At 36.3% G+C, this 23,698-nt stretch overlaps 1 protein-coding gene across 1 annotated transcript in view; it reads right to left on the reverse strand.

The window, feature by feature from the left end:
• The window catches only part of ANOS1 (anosmin 1), a 134,503-nt gene that overhangs the window by 17,564 nt on the left and 93,241 nt on the right, over nt 1–23,698 (reverse strand). Inside the window, exons 7-9 of the mRNA XM_039550253.1 lie at nt 20,761–20,963; nt 18,115–18,262; nt 13,147–13,296 (exon numbers count right to left, since the gene is read on the reverse strand). Coding sequence (XP_039406187.1) covers nt 13,147–13,296; nt 18,115–18,262; nt 20,761–20,963 — 501 coding nt within the window. The remainder of the gene's footprint in view (nt 1–13,146; nt 13,297–18,114; nt 18,263–20,760; nt 20,964–23,698) is intronic.

Below are 23,698 nucleotides of genomic sequence, written 5' to 3' on the forward strand. Positions count from 1 at the left end.
ATTACAAAAACTTATTAGAAAGGAACATCAAATGGGATTTGCTGGAAGACAAGGTTTCACAGCAGACGTGTTCAACAGCAGCAGCTCAAATTAAGGTTTAATTACAATAAAAATGTCTGGCATCAATAAACACGGTAACATCAAGTTGATTTCTGCATCATGACAGGATTGAAAATAATTAACATGCAGTGTCTGACAGATTTTCCTATTAGAATAAAAGACAGTATAAAAGTAAATATTATAAAATAAGACATATGAAAACCTTTACCTGCTAGCATAAAATTATTAATTTAATGCAAATAACTAGCAGCTGTGAAATTAGTATTTCAGTAAAAAAAGAAACTACATTCTGTATTTTTTGTCAAGATATCTCAACAAACTGACTCCCTCCAAAATATATACATATAATTAATATGCTAACTGTACGTCAAAAGGAGCTGCTATCAAAGCTTGGAAGATAATGAGCCATATGTAAGCCTGCTGTCTTCATTCAGAGCTAACCTTTCTTCACACAGAATGCCGTAAGGAGGATGAAATATCTGTGAAACTATTCAGTAATAAAATTATTGAAATAATTTGTTCTGTGTGCAGGTACACCTTTAAATTTATTGTATTTTGTTAGATCTGGTATTTCACATAGCAAACCACAATGAGTTTTTGTGACTGGTCACATGTTCTTTGTTTTTCTTTGCATACTGGGGAGGTTGTTCTTACAAGCTTCTGAGCACACTGGCCATTAATCAACAAAGCACTTAGGCATATGAACAGTTGCGTTAACTTCAATAGTTAAGGGTAGCTAAAGGGTCAGGCCAGAAAGTTTAGAACCTAGCAAGATTAAGACACTAATGACCATCAAAACTATAGTTAAAAGATGGTCTTGAACATGTCTTTGATGGTCTTAGACTAACAGGAAGAAGGAAATATAAAAAAATTAAGTAATTTCCTTTCTGGATCATGTGTCTTGCAGCATTATTGCTCTAAAAGTAGGCCACAGTAAGGGGAAAATATTTTATATTTAATATCACAACACAGAGCAGAATCTGCTCAGGGCACATGAAATACATTAATTGTTTCTACTGTGAAGTCATAGTATGATTTTTCAGAGCTCTGTATAAATCCTGTGTCAACATACCATCGAGGAAAAATATATTTACCTCACTGTATTGAATGGTGAAGGTGTAGCAATGGTAAATGGTAAAATTAATGATGCCTTGCACGTAGTAAAACATGATCAACTCTGAAGTGCTCAAAGATGTGTACAAGTCAAAAGCTTCCTGAAAATATGTTCCTGCTCTTTCTCCTCCCAGTATGTAGCCCCTGATACACCTTTACAGCTGGCGACCTACTACAATCCAGCACTGATTCCAACCCACCACTCCAGCAGAAGGATGAGCAGCAGCAGCTGCTCTGCAGCATCACCTGCCTGCATTTCCACACCACAAACTATAAAGCAAATATTTGAGATAGAACGTTATGAAGTGTCCGCTGCTCTCTCAGGCTTGTGTTCCTCTGTTTATTGGACCAACATAGTTTTCCACATTACAAAGACATCTACAATATACAATTTTCCTTTAATGCTTTTTCTGATAAAATTCAGTTGCTGGAGAGGTCCCGGAAAATATGCAGGGAAGGCTGAAATATGGGCAAAATCCAAGTGAACAAATGAAGCAGTGTTATTTACTACTAGTTTCTTCAGTTTTGAAGACATGATCAGCGTGAAGTGATTCACATGGTATTTATTGCATTGTAATAACAGCATGACAGAAGACCAGTTTGGGAAGGGATACTTCAGTGTACTGCAGAGAAGCAAAATATGATCTCAGTCAGGACTAGATCATAACACTTATTTATTTCTTCATCTATTGGTTCATGAGCCATTATATTATTCTGATTCATGGTGTCCAACATTTGCAATCTGAAGCTAATGATAGGACAAGACATAATGCTATAATAACAAGTGCTATTTTACTCATGGTAGTTTAGCAAACGCAAAATGAGGTAAACACTACCTTCAACTAATGTTAAAATGCTGCATTGATGTGATAATGCTTTGCAAGTCTCTCTGCATTCCCCTTTTCCCTGTAAAAACTACTTGTTCTGTCTCAGGCATTTTAGGTGACTTCTCTTGAAAAAAATTAAATGATAACAGCTCTGTCTCTTTTGCTTCCTCTGCACTGATTCACCCTATGGTGTAAAAAAAAAATTTTGTTTGGTTATGAAATTCATTGTACTCGTGACATCTCTTGAGAAAAAAAGCTTTTTAATAATCACCTATTCAAGCAGTATGATTAAAAAAACCACCAAAACCTTCAGCTGACATTTAAACTTCACTCAACAAACAATTCTTAGCAAGACAAACTATACTGTTTCCTGCTCTTACATGGAATATAAGCAGCTTCAGTTAAATCACAAAGATTTTGTTTCTCATATTATGCCATTTAAAACAAACTTTCTTTCTATAGAACACATTCTTAGTATAATAGAACAGAAAGCCTTTCCAAAAATGATATTAACAATTACTGTGTAATTTAAAGACAGGCCTGAGACACAGTATTTTTGTCCATATCTAGACCTAGGAAACCTCAAGGTCTGAAGCTGTTTATATTGAAGGATTTAAGTCTGGGATCATCTCTAAGCCGGATTACCTCTAGCCTTACTTATTTTCCCACACACAACATCCTATACAAAGTGAGTTCAACAGGATCTCATTCTGGTTTTCCATTACACGGAAATTTGCCTCTTGTAAGCTCCAAGTCTCACAATAGCTGCTTGTAGCCTGAATAGAGGCTTTCTACATTACTCCCTCATAGCCAGATTTTCAAAGCTATCAAAGCACCTGAATTTAATGAAAAAGAAAAAAACCCAAACAAACAAGTCCAAGGCTTGCCAAGGTTATACATATATTGAAAATGTCACCAGGTGCTTTACCATTAACTTTAGCCTTCTGTGTAACATTGAAAAATGCGGACAATAATTCAGATGAGCAGACTATAATGAAGGTAAGCTGACTAAACTGAGGGTAAGTAATCTTGGAATCTCTCCCAGTTCCAGACTCATCTTGCCCCTAATTCCACAGCGGGAGGAGATGCAGGGAGGCACCAGCTACTCCCTTCTCTCTCAGACCTCATGCAAAAGCCGTATATGGATGGGTTTGCATGCATCTACAGTGATCCACAGAGTTCCAAAGCTGGACTTTCCTGATATGCATTATGGAATGCCACACCAGGATGTTGCCTTGCTGAACTGGTATTCAAAAAGTTTATGGCATTAACATGCAGTTTCTAAATCTGCAGTTTAAGATTGATGAGTCTATGAGAAAAAGAACAAGCAAAACCAGGTTAAATATCTATAAAATCTATCTATAAAATCATGTGCATACAGACAAGGTAAACAGAGCAAGAATTAGGATTCATATAAATGTAGAAGAATTGGCTTTAAAAAAAAAAAAAGTGGTTCTACATAGAGAAAGCACTTAAAACTTTGAAACTCCATCACTCATGATGTTTCAGATGCCCTGAAACTTAGTGACCCTCATAGGACACTGGATATTATTGTGAAGATAAATGCATCAGAAGTGAATAAACACAGTGAAATTACATTGGGCTCAGGAATTTTCATTAACTAGAAGGTAGCTGAAGCTGGAACAATAACATGCAGAAATACCATAACACTCTTGCCCTATTCTTATGTTCCTTTGGATTTGCTTTTGGCCACTGCCAAAAACAGAACACTTATTGGGTAGGATCTTTGGTCTAGACTACTATGGATATTTTTGTACCCAGTTTATGATCACAGGAGCAAAACGAACTGATATTAACAACTCATTATACATCATGGGACATCTTAGATTATAATTTCAGTTTCAGATACCCTTATTTTGGTCTCTTTCCCTCCAACTCTACTTATTCAAATAGTGCTTTTTCCTTCCGCTATTTGTAGTGTTTATGCAACTGGTTTTATGGCCACCTACTAAACTAGCTAATTAAAAAATACAGGTTAAAAAGAGGCATGTGGAGGAAAATTGACCCAGTTTACAAGAGGACACTCATTAGTTTAAACCACCTTCACCATAAGCATGATGACTCCCTGCTGATAGGTTAACCTCTCCTGGATCATAAGCTCAATACTTTATCCAGAACTTAGGCAGGCTAAGAGAGCACTCATGAGTACTTATTAGCCCATAGCTCATGAGAAGTATCTTTTAAACTGCTGAACCTCAGTACCTTTTACTCGCAGTAGGAGCGGTAGGATTGCTCCAGGTGTGACAGTGTATGCACGTGAGACAGGGCTTTGAGTTAATATGACCCAGTGATACAGTTTGGGGAAAGGAGAGGAAGAGCTCAGTTGGTCAGAGCACGGTGCTAATAATACCAAGGTTGTGGGTTTCATCCCCATATGGGCCATTCACTTAAGAGTTGGACTCGATCCTTCTGGGTCCCTTCCAACTCAGAATATTCTGTGATTCTGTACTTGGATAGTACAAAACTTGCCATTTTACCCCTCTGTTATTGAGACTGCCTCACATCAGACGTCGCCATTGACAAGTCTAGTGACACTATATATGTATGCATATATGTATAGAAAATACTGTGTTCATTGTTAAAATAATTAACTTTACAGGTTGTGGTAATACTCAGGAAGGAATTAGAAATCCAGAAAAAGTGTACTAGTCAGACAGTATTATTGAAGTTACATACAGATGATGGTTTTGAAAATCTGTATTTTCCTAAAGAATTAAAAATCAGGCAAGAGATTATTTATTAGTTGGCCGGTTAATTTTTTTAACGCCTTCAAGTGGGTGAAGTCTTGATAAGTGATTTTGCAATGGAATATTGAATGTGTACCTGCAGTCTGACTGTAGGTATGCATTCCACCTAATGATGGTCTATTTTTGGATTGAACTCATGGACCAGGTAATTTGCAATTATATTTCTATTTGATCTTTTAATGTAAGTTCAAAAGAAATCAAGCTTACATTTCTATCAGTTACTAAATTTAAGAATGAAAAGAAGATTTCTTTTAAATGCATAAATTAAGTCAAAATAAAAACATTTTCACAATGACTAAAGATGTTCTGGAGTACAATTCAGGTCATACATAAATTTTAAAATGAAGCAATAAATGGTTTAAATGTACAAAGTGTACAAATGTACAAACCAGTCCAGTACAGCCTTCAGCAGACATCAGAGGGTGCCTGTTAAGTAAAATCAGTGTTCTGTGCTGTCTGTGCTCTGGGAACACAGTGGGTCATTCTGATTTGACTTGTGATTAGTTGATTTCCTGGCAGACTTTGAATCAATTCCAATTACATTCCTGAGACTAACAGTTGGACAAACTTGCCTCTAAATCTCTCATACCAAGAGCTTTAACCACCTACCCTGAAAGGTATGGAGGTTTGGAAGCAAGTGCAAGGCAACAAGCAATGGTTTTCTGTTCTGCCTGTGAAATCATGAAGAAATGCAGTAAACTGTGCCTTTGAAAAGACTTTCCAATATTGTCCCATTTGCAGGAGAAGTGCCACTGAGGTTGCCACCACCGTAAATGTAATTTTAAAACTTTATAACTGGCCCCACTAATCAATTACAGGCTATTTGAGAATATGAAAACCATCTGCTTCACCAAATTCTATTATTTGTGGTTGATGTTTATCATGACTCCCACCAGTAACAAGTGTTATAAGTATTTCACATTTGGACAGAAACCAGTCAGAGTCCTATAGGCACTTCAAAAAGTAAAGCAAGCAGAACTGGAGACAGTCAGATGCTCCTCTTTTCGTCCTCTTCAAAAGGGCAAAGAGATTTTTCCTGAAACTACATTAAGACAAAGTAAAGGAGTAAGACAAAGTTAGGGAGGAGTAGGAACCACAAAGACACTTCTGACAGGATGTTCTGTTAACTCCAGAATAATTTCCCATGATAATTAAAGCTGACAGCACTATCTTTCTCCCAGGCACAATGCCCTGGAAGCCCATAGGATACAGGCATCTGAGTCAGATGTAGCACATGTGGAAAAGCAGATTCTGTAATATCTACTAGTGCGTTTCTAAAGAGGTGATCTAGTTGAAGGGTCCTGTGCTTAGAGCCAGCTTTACTAATTAAATCCCTAAATACTAATGCACATTATGCCCACACAGGCAACTACTGCTGAGACAAAGTCTCTGTATTCCCATGGAAGTCTGAGGGCAATATATTAGCGTATACTTCACTACAATTAACAGTCACGTCATTTTGTTGAAAGAACCATCTGGACCACAGTGTTTCTTGAAGTACAAGTATTTTACTGCTTGAATATCAGTAATTAGAATATGGCTAGCAGCTCAAACACTAATCTGCCCAGTGCAACAGCTAGTACCAAACTAAATAATGCTTTGGCGTTAAGCAAGTACTGAGGAATTCTTTACAGTAAAAGCTGGAAACTCTGCCACTGAAGGATATCTTCACCTTCAATGGCTCTACTTCCATGAGAAAGGACCATTTGGTATGTGTTATCAATGGGAAAGCTTTCATTTTAAAACCTGCCATATGAAATACCTTATTACAAAGAAAGAGTCAGCACACAGAGTCACTTCATTTATGTCCCTGAACTGAGTGAAAGTTAATTTTGTTTTCCTAAGATCTGGGTTTAAAAGCATCTGTGTTAGCTCTCTATTTGCTTTGCCTTGCCTTGCATTTTTATTCTGCTCTGTAATTTAATTCATTATTCTTGTTTGGTTGATTTATCAGACAATGGAGGATTCTCTGCCTCTCCCTGCCTTAAGTGTTCTTTTTTTCTTCTGCTTTAGCATTTACAGAAACACAAAGAAAGAAGCCTGAAGCCAAGTCTTAATGCATTTTAAATATTTGTCTTTTTAAGCAAAACCAAGGGGCAGATATATTGATTTTAAATATCTAGAAGTACTTAAAATGTTTAATTTAAACAGGGGAAGTAAATGCACGTAGACAATTCAAAGAAAAGGAAACTAAAGCTTTACCCGAGCAAGGAGAGTTGTATTATACTCAAATAACAGGCACTAAGAAAATGGTAGTGAAGGCAGAGTAATGACTTAGAAAATATTGTTGTGACAAGTGCTTTGGAAAGAAATTACATTCTGATATTTTAGTGTATTATAATTATTGCAGCAAGTGATGAGAATTGATGTGGAGAATTCATAAAGGTGGGATTTTTTTGCTTCTGTCTGCGGGCAAAATTTTATTTTCATACACAGATTTGCAGCAACTTGGAGGCTTTTCAGCTAAGTCAAACACTCCGCTCTAGTTGCCCAACCACAGAAAAACAGAGAAAACTTAAGCATCTTTTTATTCTCACTCTTTCAGTCTTGATTACTGCACAAGTTACTGAGGTTCTTAATCATCCTAAGTATCTAATCCTTTTAAACAGGGGTTTAAGAGTGCATCCATTCTTGGTAATGGATGGTACTCTGTGACCTCAGCACCAAGGAGTTAAAAGTGATTTGGTTAATTTGATTCCACTTCTTGACAATTTCTAATTTCACACATCAAGATGGCCAAAAAATCTGGCCATGAACACATTCTACTTTTCATTTACAAAAGGGGGATTCATGCTGTTTAAGGAATGTACTGTTTCTCTAATCCCAGGCCTAAATGAGAGGCAGCAAGGGAAAGACATTTTTTCCTTCAGAAAGAAGCTATTCTATTCATATGCAACATGCTTTTGGATGATTCTGTCTAGCAATATCATGTGCATTTGCTAAGTACCTTGTACTGCTTGAAGTGTGGAGATATTTTTGCTAGCATACATCCTGAAGTGATTATTGTCATCATACCAAAGTATTCAAATGGAAAGATTATTTCAGAAAGAGCTTTATTTTAATGTAAAGTCCAAATTCTACATTCCATTCGTGCCTCATGCTTACTAAAGTTAATGGGACTTGAAGAACAGGCCCAGATAAGACTTTCCTGCTTACCAAATTGTGGCGCATTGTGATGCTTATGTATGGAAATCCCTCCCCTTACTCAGACTTTTATTCAAACACTGTTCACTTTCTGAGTACTGATATGCAGTCACTCCTTTACTGTATAACAAAGTCAGTTTGGTAATAATTTGCAACACCCCCTCTGGTGCAGTTGTTGCACAGGACAGAGGTCTGATGAATTCTGTTCAGAAGGATGATATAAAACCAAGAGCTTCAGCCCTGATGTCATCACTGTGTTCTTTTCACTGCCTTCCTAGAGGCAAAGTTCACATCTGCAAAGTTCACTGAGGAATACATCGTCACAGCCATGGAAGAACTATCTTTGAATAGTCAAGAGACGTCACCATACCTTCTGGAAATCCTAAGGCACATTGCAATAAACTTACATGGCCTCTGCAGGCTGGTATTGATGGAGGATAAATTCCCTGTCATTGAAAAAACAATGACAATATCTGTTACAGGGCCTTACAGACAGAACTGAATAACTCAATTTAACTTCACAGTTTGACTTTGAGCAGATGGTTGGACCAGCTGACATCCAGAAGTCCCTTCCAGCCCATTTAAAATTCTTCTATGATTCTGACCTATTTTTAGCTCTTTAGACTGAGTAAAATGATTCAAATTCAAAAGTAAAATAGTTTTTCAGCTAAAATGGGACCAATGAAAATAAAGAAATAATCTAAAACAACCTTAGGAGCATGTTTGTGTTTCTTAAGTGATATAAGCAATCTACACACATCTTTCATTCTGTTTCTGTAATCTGTGGTATGCTGTGAGGCTAGTGTTGGGAGATAGTAAAAACCTCCTATAGAGAGCCATCTCAGTTTAAGAGGAAATTTTAAAAAAATTTTAAATCTTTGGTCTGCATAGAATGGTACGACCACTGAATTAGGAATACAATAAAAAATTCTGAGCAGTTATTAATATAGAAAACTAATAACTCTTTTTTTACTAAAAGAAAGACTGCTGTTACAGCAGCTCTTAAACTTTTCATTACGGTTAAAAGACACTATTTCAACATAACAAGGGCAACTGTAGGGTTGAACAAAGTTCAGTAAATTTCAGCAAAGGCAGGGTCCTGCACCTGGGGAAGAACAACCCTCTGCACCAGTACAGGGTGGGGGCTGATCTGCTGGAAAGCAGCTCTGTGGAGAAGGACCTGGAGGTCCTGGTGGACAATAAGCTGCCATGACCAGCAGTGTGTCCCTGTGGCCAGGAAGGCCGATGGGATCCTGGGGGGCATTAGGAAGAGCATTGCCAGCAGGTTGAGGGAGGTGACCTTGCCCCTCTGCTCAGCCCTAGTGAGGCCACATCAGGAGTGCAGTGTCCAGTTCTGGGCTCCTCAGGACAAGAGAGACGTGGAGCCCCTGGAGCAGGTCCAATGGAGGGCAACAAAAATGATTAAGGGACTGCAGTATCTCTCTTATGAGGAAAGGCTGAAGGAGCTGGGCCTGTTCTCTGACCTCCTCTCAGAGAAGAGAAACTGAGAGGGGATCTTATCAATGCTTACAAATATCTTAAGGATGGGTATCAAGAAGATAGGGCCACAGTCTTTTCAGCTGTGCCCAGTGACAGGACAAGGGACAATGGGCAGAAACTGAAACAGAGAAAGTTCCATCTAAATGAGGAAAAAAATTCTTTACTTTGAGGGTGATGGAACAGTGGAATAGGATGCCCGGAAGGGTTGTGGAGTCTTCTTCTCTGGAGATATTTGAAACCTGCCTGGACATGACCCAGTGCAATCTACTCCAAGTGAACCTGCTTTAGCAGGGAGATTGGACTAGATCATCTCCAGAGGTCCCTTCCAAACCCAGCCATTCTGTGATTCTGTGAAAACATACTGGTTTAAATCTTCACCTAAAAAAAAGCCCATCCAAAATCTAAATAACATTTTTATTTCTTCATCTCTGCAACCATCTCTTGTTCGTGTCATGAAGTCTAACACAGAAAGTCCAAAAATACTTGAAAACCAAACCAGATAAAGCAAAGACTACTATAACCAACTGAAATTTGATCAATTTACAAATGTCCAACATGTTTAAGCTTGAGACGTTTATTTCTTGAATTATTATTTTTTATCATAGTAACTCTTACGCTTATCAACCTACTTATTTCACATGGTTTCATGCTGGCCTCTTAATTTTTCTGTTTTAAAGTTATACATACTAATTTAGGACTGTAGAATGGCTGTGTTTCTCCACCAAAAAAAGTGTTGATTTTTAATAGCAAACTACGCAAAAAAGAACATTAGTGCAATCAACAGGGACTTCTGTGTTTGCCCACCATATAGGAGACAAACAGGCCAATTTTTTGTCAGGAACAATTTGAACTCTGATTGCCTACCTACAATAGAAATAGATGCCATGCCACTGAGCAGGCTCAGGTAAGGTCTCTCTCAGAATTTCAGTATTATACTCGCTGCACTCTAATACCTCCTACAAATCCCTAAACACAACCTAAGACAGTGCAGTTCATAAAGGAGAAAGATGTGTGGGTACAGTTACCAACACAGCTGGCTCAGCAACTGCTGTTTGTCAGGAAGATGGGACACAGCCAATGTGATTTTCCTGCTGTGTTCCTTGCACGGTCACACAGACCTGCTCTGCAGTAAATTGTCACTAGCAAATTTACAGTACCTCATCCACGCACTACATAATCTCCAAACTCTTGCAAGGGCTTGTAGAAGCTGCTGGCTTCTTGGGAGCAGGTAATTGGCTATATTTTAGTTTCACACAAGGCAATGGCTCCTGCTGAGTTACTGCATGTGCTGTCACTCAGAACACTGATATTTTCTTTTTAAAAAGGAAAAAAAAAAGGTAAGCATGATGAACCACCATATTCTGCCCCTCCTCACACACCTTTGCTATCACTGCTTGTTCTGCAAGACAAATGAAGGCATCTTCCACTGCATGGCTGGGGCACGTACCTAAACACCCCAGCACCCCTCACACAACTTGCCACCAGCCCAGGACCAAAATGGGCTTCTGGGTGTCCCCTTATGTGACTGGCTGCACACAGCTTCACACAACATGAGTCAGCTGTACAGTCAGCTACTCAGCAACTCAGCTAGTACAGCCCTGGCACAAGGTGACAGCATGTAAATCCATGTCATTTTTGACAGGTGACAAATCTGTCTATGGCATTTTCAGTTCTGGAAATTATACCACCTTGAAATCCTCTTATTTCCAAACTATGAGTCTCTATAAGGATGCTGACTGCCTTATTTCTTTTTATAGATATTTATAGCCTCTAATACAAATATTACCTCCCGGTATGTAGCAGACAGTGAGATGCAGCTCCAGATTTATATGAAACATTTAGGTTTCTATGGTGTAATGCCTCTAAGCTCAATAGCTATGTTATAATACCATTATAAATAGTGGACACCTAGTTCAAGATATCTGCGTTGGAATAAGAATATTGCTGTTCTGCTCAGGATTTTCCCTCCATTAAGTATAACTAACTTTGGAAAAGTATTCACAAGGTGAATTTCAGTAGGGGTGCTGGCATTTTGGTCACAGGACACATGATCTTTCTTCTGGCAGCAGGCTGGCAGGAAAATAGCTGCAGCTGGATTGATTGTTCCACTGGGCTGAATCTTGCCTGCAGACTGTGAGTTGCACAACCCCATCTGACGCCTGTGGGAGACATCATTGTCTCCTCCTCTTTGAATCCTGTCCCTCATTTTTTTCAACACAGACTGCCAAGAGTAGAACCTCAGCTACAGAGAGACATTAGACATCTCTAAGCTTTCTACAAATGAGCTGCCTAGGCTCCCCTCTGCTCTCAGTAAAGAAGAGAGACATCTCCAGAGAGCAATCCTGCTGCTGTGGGGGATGAATTGTTTCAGAAGTCACCTGTTTTTCTTTTCTAACAATAAAAGGAGCTTGGACAATGGGTTGACATCTCACTTGCAGAGGCTAAAGTTTAAGGTGATCCGTCCCAAACAAGCTCAGAATGTACAAATCTCACTTTGGATAACGAAAACCACATTTTTTGGTAAACTGAATATTCCCGATTAAAATTGCCTCAACTTTTATTTAAACTTTAAATTGTTCCAGCTTTCCATGAAACAACCGAAAAATGAAACATAATAGGGAAAGCAAGGAAAAAAAAAAAAAACTAGTGTAGCCAAGACACAGACAAATATTCAAAATGTGTATGTAGTCAGCTGAACCAAAGCTTGCAGGTTTTAGGGAGGAGTAAGGATAGGTCTGAAAGTAATTCACATAGGAGGGCCTGGAAGGTAACCATTCAAAAAGGCAGGCAAAGGATAAGAAGCAAAGGATACCTCTGAAAAGCCACAATATCCAGTGTGACATATTCCTATGTTACATAGCATAATTTAACATTTATATAGCCTGTCCTTATTCAGGGTGTTGCCGCACACATCTAAACCCAAAAGCATTTAAATATTTCTGAAATTCTTTGAAAAATTCAAGAAGAAAACATGATTGTCCACTTTGTAGCCCTTTATTTCAAGCACAAAAATTGAATGGATTTAATTTAGTGGTATTGATACACATGTAGATTGCTCTAAGTTAAAAAATGAATAGTGTGAGCACATTTTGAAATAACAGCATATGAACCTGTTATGGCTAAGCTGGAGCAACCCATATGTTCTTAGAGGACAAGAAAGGAAAATCCCTTTATTGATTTCTGAACATGAATAGACACTTTAAATTTATGTCATTTGCCTTTAAATTGGAAGGCAAAACCATAAAATTAGATAGATTTTTCTGAAAATCAGACGGATGCAGCCTAGCAGAAAAGTAACTTCAAGATGTTTTCTGGTTGTGACCTACTATCCATTCTGTTCTCAATCAAGGTGACTGATAAAGTTTGGCATAAAGCTAAACATTCATAAGTTCCTCAGAGCTTTTGTGGGTAAGGCCAAATTCTGCTATTTAAAACTTTACAGAGGTAATTCCTACCAAAATAAAAATTGTCCCAGCTCTGTGAAGATTCAGTGTCCCAATATGACTGACTGTAATTTTTGGATAGCTGATTCATGTAATTTCCTTCTGTAAGACATATACACAGACATAACACAAAGAGGAGAGGCAATGTTTCCCTTTAATGTGAAGATGAAAGGATGGAAGGATGGGTGTAGGATTCAACTATTAATTACTTATTGTATTAATGTTCTACAACTCTGAGATGGATGATAAGAGTCCTCCTTAGAAAAAACAGTAAAGCAAAATTTGACAAACCTGTCTTCTTCCAATAGACTTTGACCTGAAGTTGATTGTCCTGATAGAAAGGAGTTCCAATTTTAAGAAAACGAGTGGTTTTCCTTCTTTGAAAGGTCGGGTAAGGATCTACCAGTCCTTTCTGTGGTTTCCCAGCAGATGTCTGTTCCTCTGCAATACACAGAATGATCAGGAAACTATTTAGTTAACTACAGTGCTTTATAATGACTATGCTAAATTTGCTGAAATTCAGAAAATAATAGTATCTTTAATCCAAATGATCTTATTTCAGTTTCTTACCTAAATGAAATAAAGAATTAACTGTCCATAGTGGTTGAAAAATCACTCGTTTGAAATTCAGTCAAAGAATTTAGACAGTGACCAAAAAAGAGAAATAAGATTTTACAGGGAAATGCTCTGTAAATTTTCTGAAGAGTAATAAGGAAATGGACCGTATTTATAACCCCAAGAACAAAAAATGTTAACACGATGATCTTTTAAACAGGCACAGTATCTACCAGTAGTTCTCTATAATACTTCACATTCTTTATATTCCTGCAGTGTTTGAATATGCACAAAATCCAAGGACAGCACTGAATGTAACCCACAGAGTGCCCCATGTGGTTACTACATCAAAGTAAATATAGTCCTCTGGTATGTTATATAAGAACACTGTGGTCAGATTAAAGATCTGTCTTGCCCACTTTCCTGTTCTCAACAGTGAATGGTGAATGCTTAGGAAAATATTGCAAGAGAGGAATTTTCTTTCAGCAATTCCCTTGGTGCTATGTGCCTTGCTTCCAACAAGCAATTGTAGTTGGCAATTTCATCGAGCATCTTGTTTGGCAACAATTTATCAACATTTAGCAGGGTTGACAGTACTTATAGATAGTTTCAGTTGAAAAGAAAGAAATGTTCATTCAAACTGCACTTTTCATTGCACACTTGCAAATGTATCTGATCCTATTAGGAGGATGAGATTATAAACAAAACAAAACAAAAAGCTGTATTTAATTCAATATTAAACACCTAAAATAAAACCAAAGACTAATAATAAGGAAGTAGCAAATTATTAATTACATACGTGAGAGAAAGAGGGAAAAATTAAGATTTTAATAGTTGTCACAAGTAACATATAAACTTGAACATTTTGCCTTATATGCAGCTTCAATTGAAACTCACTTGCTTTATGGCCAAATTTTACTTTCTCAGCCCTTTGAATCTGATATGATTTTTCATTTTGTTTGTTTATTTTAAATTAAACTACCAAACTTAAGGAAATTCTTTCTTAAGGTAACCATAATGTTACTATTACCTAAATGGAAATCAAAAAGTTATATAGAGAAGGACAAACTAAAATCTATCAGGTATTCCTCAATTTAAATTATTTCAGTTTTATTAAATCTCTACTTTGTTACTCTCTGTCTGCTCCACTTCCACAAAAACCAGGACACCAATTTAGAATATTTCTATATAAAGATCAAGCGAGAATCTTGCTACATTTCCCAGAAGTGAAGCACACAAATATAGTGAGGCAATGCATTTTTGAGTGTGGGGAAATGTAATGCCAGAGGGCTGAGGGCAAAGCTCAAAGAGGTCTGTAGGACCAAATTACTTCAGCAGGTTATGGGCTACCTCTATTCTGACAATAGGACCGGACACCTAAAAACCAGAGCTTAATTCCACACAGAGCAGAGCATATGACAGTGGGACTTCAGCAAAATTGGCATGTTGCTTCTGGAACTACTTCCCAAAGGCCATGGAAGTCCCAAAATACAGACAAGCCATAAATGTCATGTCCTAGATAATATTTAAGGCATTTTTTTTGTTTCTTTTTCGTATTTCTCTATCTGCTTCTGAGTATTCTCAAAAGTACGTCAAGCAGGACTGGCTCTGTACCTACCTAACCTGAGTGAGATATAGAAGATGAATTTGCATCTCCTCCAGGAGTAGTTTTTACTTGCTTTTCTATGTAAGTTATAATCCAGCCATTTAAAAAAAAATGTCCAAAAAGACCTAAATACACCTCTCAGCAGAGTGCTCTATCGATTAAAATGTGTGGTATCAGTAGTTTAGGTTCGAAGAATCTTGAATCCGTTACCTCATGGCTTTAAGAGAAGGGATGCTCAGATTTTTCTATAAACTTAATACTGAAATACTCTAAAACAAATATGTGTTTTAGTTGGTACAGGCACTGATTTGCAGTTAAAAAGAAAATACTGCTCATGAAATAAATCGATGTTCATAATCTGAACAGTCAAAATACTTGAAGTATATGAGATTACAAAAATACTGTACTCAGTATAGTGTTACTCTAGTTTAAAAAGCAACAAAACAACTAATGAACCTTTTTGTACAGAAAGGTCACCCCAGTAAAGCAAAATAAAGCAGAAGGCATTAGAAAGTCTGTACTAATTAGACTTAAGTAGATAGCAGACTTTCACAAAAACTACTGATGGTCTGTTTTCTGAAGCAAAACAACCAAGGAGAAGGGAGGATATCGAAGTAAAACTGTGGAAGGAATTTAAATCTAGCTATGACAATGATAGGAAAGAGATGCCCCTGGAGTGGACAGAAAATGATGAAACAGCCAAAGTCACGTATGAGGTATAGCATAATTGAATTCCATTTGGTAGAGGATTTGTAAGTAATAACTCAGATGTGACCTTCATCAGATTCTGAAAACCCAATGTTTTGAAGACGGAAAACTGAAACAAAGATCTTCTTCTCCCATCATAAACCCAAGGGTGATATAGACCAAGAGAGTCAGAACATTAGTGAGGCCATGGAGAGCTAATACAGCCCTACCAGTGAAAGGGGTTTTCACAGTAAGAATGAAATGGTACCAAAAATGACATGCTTGTATCTCAGTTACTCAGCTTCAATTTAGAAGGCTTTTGGTATATGCAAGGTCTTTATTTACTATTATGTTTAAAGATTATAATGGTCTGATCTAATGTCAGGAGTACTGATAAAGTATGACAAAGGTCAGTTGTTTAATTATCCCTACTCCCAAGATGGGAACACTTATAAAACTGTACTAATAATAAAATGAGAGAAAGAACTTCAAAAGCTTGCCCATTTTCTCTTTGGCTAGTTGTATATAATGGCATCTAGAACATTCTCCCACTTAGCAGGACACAGACCAACCTCAGACAGCTAAAATCCCAGCACCAGGATTCTTTGATGCAATGTAAACTCAGCTACATGTTCTTCCTTAAAGCTGTGATGTCATGTGGTGACACGACAGTCAAGATGACTGGACTGAAAACTAAATACCTTAAAGTCTAGCACTGAGAGCCAGAACTTCACAGAAACTTTACCAAAAGGAGCGGGAAATTGTGTAGGGGGAGGGCGTGGAAAAAAATTTTTGCTTGTTTATCAAGTGAACTTCGCAGGGGGGGAAAAAAAAGAGAAAAAAAAAGGTAGCAAACCCCACAAAAAATTGTTAGGAAAACAATCCACAAAATGTGAAATCTCTCATAAACACCAATGATACACTTCTAGTGGAGCTCAATGGCTCAGTGTATGGAATTAAACACCCAGTTCCCACTGTAATTTTTTCCTCTATTACATTTCTTGTGTACATGTAGAAAAGGAAGGAGAACTTAATGTAGTAACTGTAAGAAGATTTTGATATCATGCACAGTCCTGCAAACTAGGTTACCTTTCTAGGGGATGACAAAAAGCACAGGTACAATGTAGGAGGGCCAACAAGGAAAGGGCAGAACTCTTATATTCACTTACATTGGGCTTCACCGAGGACTTAACCCAAACCTGCCTAACATAAAGACTCTGGAGATTCAAGCTGATATTCTGGTATGGATTTGAAGCAAAGACTCAGTGTGTGGAAGAGATGAAAATTTGACCTTCTGCTGTCTCTTAAGATGGCCCAAAAAAGTAGTAAAGAGTAGATTAATATGGGAAAAAGAAGGATACTTAGGCTTATTTTTTCTTCTTGGTACATTAATATGTGAAGCAACCACAGACAAGAAGGTCTGTTATAGCTAACAGCTACATTACAATATTTTATGTATACTGAAACAGAATATGGCAACAACAGCAATTGATTAGTGAGGTTAAAAGTAATTACAGTTCTGTTATGAAAATGGCTACAAGTTTAAACTTTGAGTGTACTTTAGAGAAAGAATGTAAATGAAAGGAAAATGAAATGGAGTCAGGGCAGAATAATTAAAATCACATTCTTTAACATTTTATTATCAGAATTCTGTTGTATTAGTTAATCAGAGACCCATCAGCAACTGGGGCAGTAACTCAGTATTGCATTGTAATTGTATAAATAGCATTTAACCAAGACTAAGAATCATGGTTTGCTGCCAGATTCAGATAAAATTTTCAAGTATATTACTTAGCATGTGAGGTTCTAAAGACCTTAACAATATATAACCTAACATCTAAACATCTTGAGATTTTAATTTGAATGTGGGTCCTATGTGTGCAATATTTTGAGAATGCATGGTTGTGAGACATGGAACGTTTTCGATTCCCTAATAGAAGAGCCAATGTTTTATATATCAATTCAAGCTTTTGTGGTCCAAGAATCTGAATTAGTGGGATACTAAAAATAGCCAGTTATTTTGAAAAATATTGCTAGTTAATACTGTCCAGCTAAGGAACAAAGAAATGCTTTTATTCAATCCATTTAGAAAAACATCAGTAGTCACACCTGTATTGCATCTAAAAAATATTAACACTACAGTTATGCAAAAGCTTCCATTTTCTTTGCAAGTGTTTACTTTAGTTGAGTGGAGTCTAAGTCAAAGAATAAGGCAAAAACTGTCACCAATTTTAATATAAGAAATTTAACATGAAAAGGTTACTCAAGTTGACCAAGGGATGATCTTGTGCTATGGAACAGCCCACTTGAAGAAGATGATTTTTTAAAATTTGAGAAATGATTATATAAAAAATTCAAATTCCAGATAAAGGAGAGAGAAAGCATTCAGGTGTTTGAGTATGGTTACTCACTATTATTCCTGATGTCCTGAGTCGTGCTAAAATGGAGAGAAACCTTAGCACTTTTTAAGCGTATCTGACCCCAACGTGTTACTGCCTGCAGCTCTACGTTGTAGTTGCTGTTGGGTTGGAGCCCCTCCAGGACCACATAATTTTGGGCCTATAATAGAATAAATACACAAAGCAGTTATAATATTGCTGAAACACAGGCCTTTATTAAAAGCAGGCTTGTTATCTTAGGCACACTATTTTTCTGAAGTTAGAACACTCAAATATAAATTTCAGAGAAAAATTTACTTCTGTAAAAGATTTCTTTAATTGGACTCTGTTTTTCTGTGTCATTTTAAAAATACTAACCTACTCAATGTTTGCATAATTTTGGCAGTTCCTTGGCAATTCCAAACCCATTGTTTAGGCAAAACCTAAGGGGTATTCTTCTATATAACAAGGTTTTTCTCTTATGCCAAAATCATTTTAGCAAAAGGAATTTAAGCACTTTATTCCCCAATTTCTGTGTCAGTAAAGCAATTGAAAACTTTTAGCTAGAGACGGACAGTCTGAAGATAGCTAAAATCCAACATTTAATACATTTGTCAATACATTCTATTTGTTTCAACTCTCAAAAATAAAAATTTAACAAACTAGCACCAACCAAAAACACCCTCTCATTGGAAATAACAGTTTTCCTGTAGAGAATGGAAAACAATAGAAAAAATACAGTTTCCAATGTCATGGAAGTGTCTAAAATGGGGAAACAAGAGATTAGGTTTATCATTTTCTCCAGTCAAAAACCAATACATCAAGACAAGGCACATGATATTGCAGAGTCCAGCCTTCTCAGTAGTCTAATATTTTATTTTGCCTAGATTTAATTATAAAAAGATCCTTCTAGTCCATACGCCATGTGGAAGATATTACCCCATGTTTTCCTTAGAATTCCTTGTGTCTTTTGACAGACAGTACAGAGTAAAAAAGATAACCATGTACCAAGGTAACCATCCCACATTTAACACTTGGGATGTTAAAAAGGGATTGTCAAAAAGCATTAAATAGTAATTATTTTTATTTCTTTAGTGCTGACCTATTGACTATAAGTCTTGACTAACAGTGGCAATATTGTAGTCAAACTAATTCAATGTCTACCTGGAATGAATTCATATGGAAAACAGTATGACATTATTTGGGTTGGGCTACATCTAAAGGCAAAAACTGGACAAAAAATAATCTTCAGTGATCTTTAACAATTTAGATTTTTCCATCTTTCCTTTTTTTTTTTTTGTGCTCCTGCCTTTTCCATTTTTAGCCTAAGAGTTGCTACAATATTCAAATGACCATTGATTAGCAATAGCATCTGAGTGTCCTGAATCTCACTGGCCTTGCTGTGCAGTTTCATGACATACTGCAGAAGAAAAAGTACAAGTCAGGAATAATATGAAAGATATTGTAAGAGCCTGCTTTTTCTATAAAATACACCCTGTATTTCCCTACATTCAAGGTCAGAACTTGGTCTCAATTACTGTAATGTTCTATAATGGATCTTTTTTAACATTATTTGTATGTAGGAAGTATCCTATGCAAAGGTATTAAAGATCCAGACCAATTTTAAATTTCTCTGAGGTTTCTGATTTAAGGACCAGCTCGTAGAGAGAAGGCTCCCTGATAGCTTTAGGCTGAAGCCTCTTTCCTGAAGGTCTTTACCCAATGTCAGGTTTCTTGAAGAACACAAACTTTTCTACATAGCACAGTCCAATCCTACTCCTGTCTTGCAACAATTATTTTTTTAAAAGACAATAAAGAACTAACCTTCCTTTCTGTGCAAATGGACTTGCATAATTTCATCACACAGCCTTCGTTGCCTTTATTTCTGTCAGGGTTTGGTGACTGAGGGACACAGAGGGAATTGTGACCCTTTGACTGTCATTCATCACAGTGCAATGGGCAGCCAGAGCCAAAACACAGTGTTAACATTCTCACTATCAAAAGCACTGAGAATTAAGTTATGTCTAACTGACTTCTATTATTTCTATCTAATTATTTCTATTAACTGCTTTAAAATAATATGCAATTTGCATATGGATATCATATGATATGGATATCATAACAAAAAGCTTTCCAGTAAAGCAATATTTAATACATTATTCAAGAAACTCATAGGAACTTGCTGCTAAGGAAATATTGCCAGATCTTTGGTGCAGCAGTTTATTTAAAGAGTTTTGGGTATGTTTTTCCCTTGGACCTATACTGACTATTTAACGATCACTCTCTATGATAGTGTCACAAGATTTATTTGCAGAGTGAAAGAACAATGTGACAGATGATGTCAGGCTTTTTAAATAAAATAATCTTTAAGAAGCACTAAGTGAATAAGGCTAAATTTAAAGGATTAACAGAATTTAACTTTTCATTCATCTTTCCTGAAAAACCTTGTACTATTTACCTCTATTCTAAGGCAGAAGTTTACTTGTCTCCCAGGGTTCAGTGTAAGAAAAGGATTGAGAGGTCAAAAGTGTCTATTATGGCTTCGTGATATTAAAAATTAGGACCACTACTTTACCAGTGGCTGAAATCATTGCAACTTATCACACATTTTATACTTACACTCTGTTTTGTGTCAGAAATAAACTGTATTTCTGTCCCATTTACTGATTTCTTTCTTACCCCATCGGTAATCTTCCTTCTCTTTTTTTTTGCTGGGATTACATATTTGCTGTACGTCCAGCTCCAGAAGACTTTGTAGTGGTGCACTGGGATATCAGGCTCTTCTGGAAGATCCCAAGTAATCATTGCATTTACACTCCCATCATTGTTTGCACTGATATTGGCAATCCTGATATTAGATGGAGCTGGTGGAGCAGATGGATCTGGAATTTAAAAAAAAAAAATATTCTAAGGTCAAAATTATCTTCAGCGAGGTAAAGATTATCTTCATCTCATGTATTTATGAGGCATTCAGGAGCTGGATTAAACACTCTAAATACCTTGAGGAAATTTCAGGCAAAGACTTCTCATACCTGATATGGCTTCTTGTAAATTCTAGAAATTCAAATTCTACTGAAATAAAAATTATGAGTTAGCATCTAGTTTGTCATTATACTGTGTTGTTGATAGTTCACAAACATTATGAAGCTTTATAAAAATGCACCTATCAGTTTCCCCTCTGTCATTCACTAATTTAAATACATAGCGAGTGTAAAACACTCAGGTTCTACAAGTGACCTTGTAGAGTCAGCACAGAACTGTATGGCTGAAACACTGAATATTTTTTCATTGCCAGATAATTCTCAGATGATAAAATTATGTTTTGACACCTTGAATGTTCCTTCAAAATTCTAATATTGATATCTACCACCATGGGACATAAACATTTCCTTAGAATAAATATAATTAAAGCATAATGATATATTATGCCATGGTAGAAATCAATAGGATTTTTTTTTAGAATGTCAAACAGCAATTAGCTAACTCTTTGATTTATTTCACTATTCTGGTTCAATTCCTGGTCAATATCAACTGAGATAGTATTCCTTCAGTTGTCTTTGTGCTGACTCTAGAGTCAGGAAAGAGACATGAGAGTCAGAGGTTGAATATTCAGAAAAGATTCAATATTGAATCTTTTCCAGTATTGAATGTAGGTCCTCCCTGTGGACTCACTATAAAATATACTGCCCCCAAGTAATGTGAATCAATGGAAATTTTGCAACCAAGCTTCTGAAAGTCCAATTTGCTGTTTACCAGCTCCTACTTTTTAATCCCACTTTTTCATTTCGACCTTTTTTTAAATGTCTGTGGTAGCCAAAAATTGGTGACAAAATATAAGGAAACTGCAAAAACAAAATTTATGTAGAAGTAAGCAGTGAGACACAAAACAAAAAAAAATTAAAAGTATATCAGAAGAGTAAAGGAAATTCATAGTAACTAAGACATGTTATGAACTTCTAGCCATATGAACCATCACTTATTTGCCAGAAATAAAACTGGAGGTGTGAGGAGGGAACATCAGACATTCATTTACTGTATGCTTTACCTTATATTATTTTATAATGGTAAATGAGCTGTTAAATAAACATGCCAGGCATACTAAATTCATCAGATAATCCCTACGACAAATGGTCTCACCAAAAAATTCCATCATTTGGTTTATAAAAAAAGACACATTCAGAATTAATAAAGATAGCATTTCTCTTTTAAAGATCAGCAGATGTGAAATAATGACTTATTCGTGTTATTGAACAGGACTCTTGCTGCAATAACAATGGATGCTCCTGTTTCCTCACACATGCCATTTTAGTTAAATAGTAATGGATGTCCCTGTTTCCTCACACATATAATTCAACCTAACTTTTGGCCATAAAAGTTACAAAGCATACTCAAGAATTCTGGAAATTTAACATAGTTTCCAAATAGTAAGAATGCCTTACTTCTCACTTGTTTTTTTTAATCCACTAGCAAGTCAGTTGCTTTTATTTTTTCTGGCTTTGGAGAAGCACTGCTGTTACACTTATTTCCTTACCTGTGAAGTTGCCAACCACTCCATCTCAAAGTATGCCAAACTATTAATTCCAGAATTAAAGAAAAATTTAGCTAAACTGTTTGTACTATTCTCTCATACAATTTTTCATTTACTTCTATTATTTAATAAGTAGGTATAAAATGTAATTTAGGGACAATAACTATAAACAGAATCGTGATTTATGTATCTAAGACCTTTATTAAGCATTCATCTTCACCAATTTAAAATGCTAGGGGCTTTTTTATGTTATATGGCATTATATTAGGGAAATAAAACATTTATAACCTGAAGTGCAACATGATCATATTACTGTAGGTGAATTATTCAGGTTATCTCCCAGAAGTACTATGCATCATGTATTATGTATACAAAACATATGGGATAAAATTAAAGTGTTTCAGAGAATATATCTTCCCAAATGATCAGATAAAAGCAAAAATAATTCAAACTGTAAAATAATTCGTCTTCATTCTGCCTCTACAAGAGATAGAAAGTCATTTAAAAAAAGATCTAAAAGTTAAATGAAACAGCTCTTCTGGACAAAGTGTATTACATGATTAAAAATATTTTGAAGTTCTCTTCACCAATTTTTTGTAGGTCTAAAAGCAAATGACCAAATTTAGATTCTTTCTTTTCAAATGTTTGTATCTCCATTCCAGCAAAAGAAAGCAGTAAGGAAGAACTGAAAGCACTGAAACCAACAGATTGTTTCTTCTGAATTCTACAGCAACAGCATATCACCCTGTACTTTTTATACCTGCATAGTTTATTGAAAACATTACTTTATCAGTAACAAGTCTTCTGTGCTCACTAGACACAGTCCAGTCAGCAGACAAAACACTGATTCACATTTGAAAGAAAACCTATTAACATTTCTTCTTTTCTGTGTGAGAATACAAACATTGCATTAAAAGTTACTGGGTAATTATAGTTAAGGATAGAAGGAATGTCCTATTAGAAGGAATATACATGTGAAACAATACAGCAGTAGCAGATATTTTCCCGAGTGCCCTCTTTCTTCAAAGACTCTTTTGCAAGCCTCTCAAATGTCATCCACAAAAATGCCTTTGAACAAGAATGGTGGTG

This window comes from Corvus cornix, chromosome 1, assembly GCF_000738735.6.
Source record: "Corvus cornix cornix isolate S_Up_H32 chromosome 1, ASM73873v5, whole genome shotgun sequence".
Classification (NCBI taxonomy): domain Eukaryota; kingdom Metazoa; phylum Chordata; class Aves; order Passeriformes; family Corvidae; genus Corvus; species Corvus cornix.